Source organism: Oryzias melastigma, linkage group LG23, assembly GCF_002922805.2.
Source record: "Oryzias melastigma strain HK-1 linkage group LG23, ASM292280v2, whole genome shotgun sequence".
NCBI classification, from domain to species: Eukaryota; Metazoa; Chordata; class Actinopteri; order Beloniformes; family Adrianichthyidae; genus Oryzias; species Oryzias melastigma.
The window spans coordinates 19525542-19528486 of record NC_050534.1 but is presented as its reverse complement, the minus strand read 5'-3'; the positions used below and the strand labels follow the sequence as shown (position 1 = coordinate 19528486).

General features: G+C 41.1%; 1 protein-coding gene across 7 annotated transcripts in view; it reads right to left on the bottom strand.

The window, feature by feature from the left end:
* Positions 1-2945, bottom strand: part of tbc1d30 (TBC1 domain family, member 30) — a 31649-nt gene that overhangs the window by 15382 nt on the left and 13322 nt on the right. For all 7 annotated transcript variants that reach the window (XM_024286544.2, XM_024286495.2, XM_024286504.2 and 4 more), the window contains 5 exons: positions 2130-2191; positions 1493-1558; positions 1222-1347; positions 681-866; positions 527-596 (listed from right to left, as the gene is read on the bottom strand). In XM_024286544.2, the coding sequence (XP_024142312.1) occupies positions 527-596; positions 681-866; positions 1222-1347; positions 1493-1558; positions 2130-2191 (510 nt within the window). The remainder of the gene's footprint in view (positions 1-526; positions 597-680; positions 867-1221; positions 1348-1492; positions 1559-2129; positions 2192-2945) is intronic.

Here is a 2945-nt window from a genome sequence, read left to right as displayed (position 1 = left end):
CATCAGAAAACACTGACTCCTTAAGCTTTAGTCACATGATGCGCCCGTACGGGGGGGGTTTTGGGTCGTCTGGGCCCCCTAGAATCTTAAATCTTAAGACTGTAGCAGACGGCCCATCCAAAATTACAAAAAAAGAATAAGACCTACTCCAATGAAAACTGTGGTTTTAACATGTTTTTTTTGGCATTTTTTCTGATAATTTATGAAAATAAAATTAGATTAAAATGTCATTTCTGAGTATTTAAAAAAAAAGCTGTTCGTATTTGTGACGGTTGATCACCAACTCCCCACTCTGAGGAAGGGGAAAGGGGGGCGGGGTTGCTCTTAAAGTACAACCCGCAATTTAAAGGTGGATTTCTAATGAATCGATGTCCTAAAATATAACAGATTTTGTCTAAAAACTGTAAAATCGACATAAAAATCCACTTTGAAAATAGATTAAAAAACAATTTTACAAACACTAAACAAATTATTCATTTTATTACAAATTCTTGTAATTTTATTGGAAAAAAAATGATGTTTTCACCTGATAACGCTCGCAGGTTGTTGGCAAAGTAACTTTCAGGCAGAACTTTGTCAATCAGGTAGATCATCACCTGCAGAACGAGAACATTAACGGACAAACTCCAAAGCAGACGTCAAAGACGCCGTTTGGTTCTGGACTTTTAGCGTCTTCGTACCTTCAGGGCGTCGCTCTCGCTGCCCTCCGTCACCTCCAGAATCAGGGCGGCCAGCACGTTGAAGCCCTGGCAGTAACCCACGGTTTTATTCCAGCGGGCGAACGCCAGCAGAACTCGCTTCAGCACCACCCGGTCCTGCTCCCCCTCCTGGCCGCAGTAGGAACTGCAGCCGGTCCGGTGCAGATCCTGTAGGGGAGGAAGTCGGGTTGGTAAACGTGAACGAACCTACGACTGCGCAGCTGCCAGAGGAGGCAGGCGCAGACGGAGACCGTCTGGTTTTTCTTCTTAATAAGTTTCATATTTCACTTGTTTTCAAAGGGTCTGTTTTTGTGGTTCATCAGTAAATATTGTTTAAAAACTGCAGCAGAAAAACAGAAAAGCTTAAAAAACAAAGTTTCTCTGAGATGAAAGAATCCCCACAGAAAAAGGTTCAGAAAACAAAAAAACAGCAGAAATATCACTTGAAGTTAATCAGAAATGCAGCATTATTTAGGGATGATTTTAATCTGGATTATTTTGTGCTTTCACAACGACCGGTTACCTTGACGATCTGGATGCCGAGCGAGTCGTCGTCTGGGTTGCTGCGCTCGTTGAAGGCGAAGCGCAGCGTCTTGTCCCAGTCGATGGAGATGCTGTGGAGGTACTGGTCTGCCAGCGTCAGCCAGACCTGCAGGAGAATGAGGCATCATGGGAAAACACCACAAATGAAGCCGAAGATCCAGCAGGAAACTTCAGATTATGGATTATTTTAGTGAAACAAAGAAGAACATGAGAACGTTCTCATCTGATGACAGACGATCAGCGGCTCTTACTCTTTTCCTCCATTCCTTCGGCACTCCAGTGGGAAGTCTGGCCACGGCTTTGAGAGCGTCGTACCACTGGAGACGGGAAAAGGAAAACATTTCTGTTTGGGAAAGTCACAGCGATTCCCGTCTCTGCAGATTATTTATAAACACATAAAAAAACGCTAAAAGAAATTATAAAAAAAAAAACGATGAAACTGAGAGTTTTATTTAAAATATAGTTTCAAACTTTAAGATTCAGGAAAATGTGTTTGATTCTGGTCAACATTGATCCCAAAAAACACAAATATGAACGTTTAGATCAACTTCTCATATAAAGTCCACGCTTCCCAGCCTGCTGTGAACGTAGCATTAAGCTAATTCAAAGAACGTCAGCACTGGAGGATCAGAGAATCTTTTTATACAAAACCATTCAAATGAATCGTGTGCTTTAGAAAAAGAAATCATTGATGAAACATTTTTCCAGAGTATAAGTCATGTTTTTTTTGTACTTTGGCGAGGTCTGCGACTTATACTCTGGAGCGACGTCAATAAAGGTTTGTGTGTATTTATATGTGGTATGTTTGTGTTCAGGTCTGGAAACCGTGTTTGAAACATCCTGACAGATCGACAGCAGGATCACATCCAGGTCAATCTCAGAGCTCACCTGCTGGAATCCGTTCTTTCCCAGCGACGGCTCGATTGTGAACTTCAACCTCGTGTCAACTCCTGACGACACACAGAGGAAGGTAACGTTCATTTAGGAGCACTTTTCCAAAAAGATTCACAGAAGGCTTAAAAATATAAAAAAATATAAACAGGATGAAGCAAGAAAATGTTAAAAACCCAGATTTGATCTCTAATTTTCAGGTATTTCATTCTAAAATGAGACAGTGAAGTTCTGCTGGTGTCAGTAAACAGAAAGCTCTTTGGCTTGACGGGCTTTAAGCACGACCTACTTCCACATTCGTTTATGAACGCTCAGTCATTTCCGGTCGGGGTCGTGGGATATAGTTAATGTGGAAATAGTGTTTGGACTTTAAAAGATGGTTTTTAGAGCTACCAGTTCGTTTTTTCTAGCAATAAAAATGCAAAAAGGATGTAAATTGTATTTGTCGTCCTACATAGCAAACTTCAAAGGTAACTTGCTAAGGATGATGTTCTTCACTCGTATTTATGTGCGACCAGATCAAAAACTGATAGAAATTGATGTTGGCGACACGTAAAAGTGGCAGCAAAGATGCAGATTCCTGAATTGTTTTATGTATGTTATGTGCATCTAAAGCTAAAACTGTTACTAGTCGCAGTATTTAATGAAGTCCTGTTAACTGTCCCACAATGATCGGGAACCAGTTGGTGCATGAACCAGAACCATAATCCAAACCTTAACCTTTCCTCCGGGTCCGTGCAGCCAAGAAAAAAAGTTCAGAACTGCCTGCAGTATTTAGAAAATTACTTTTCATTTGGGCTAATGCTAGCTAGC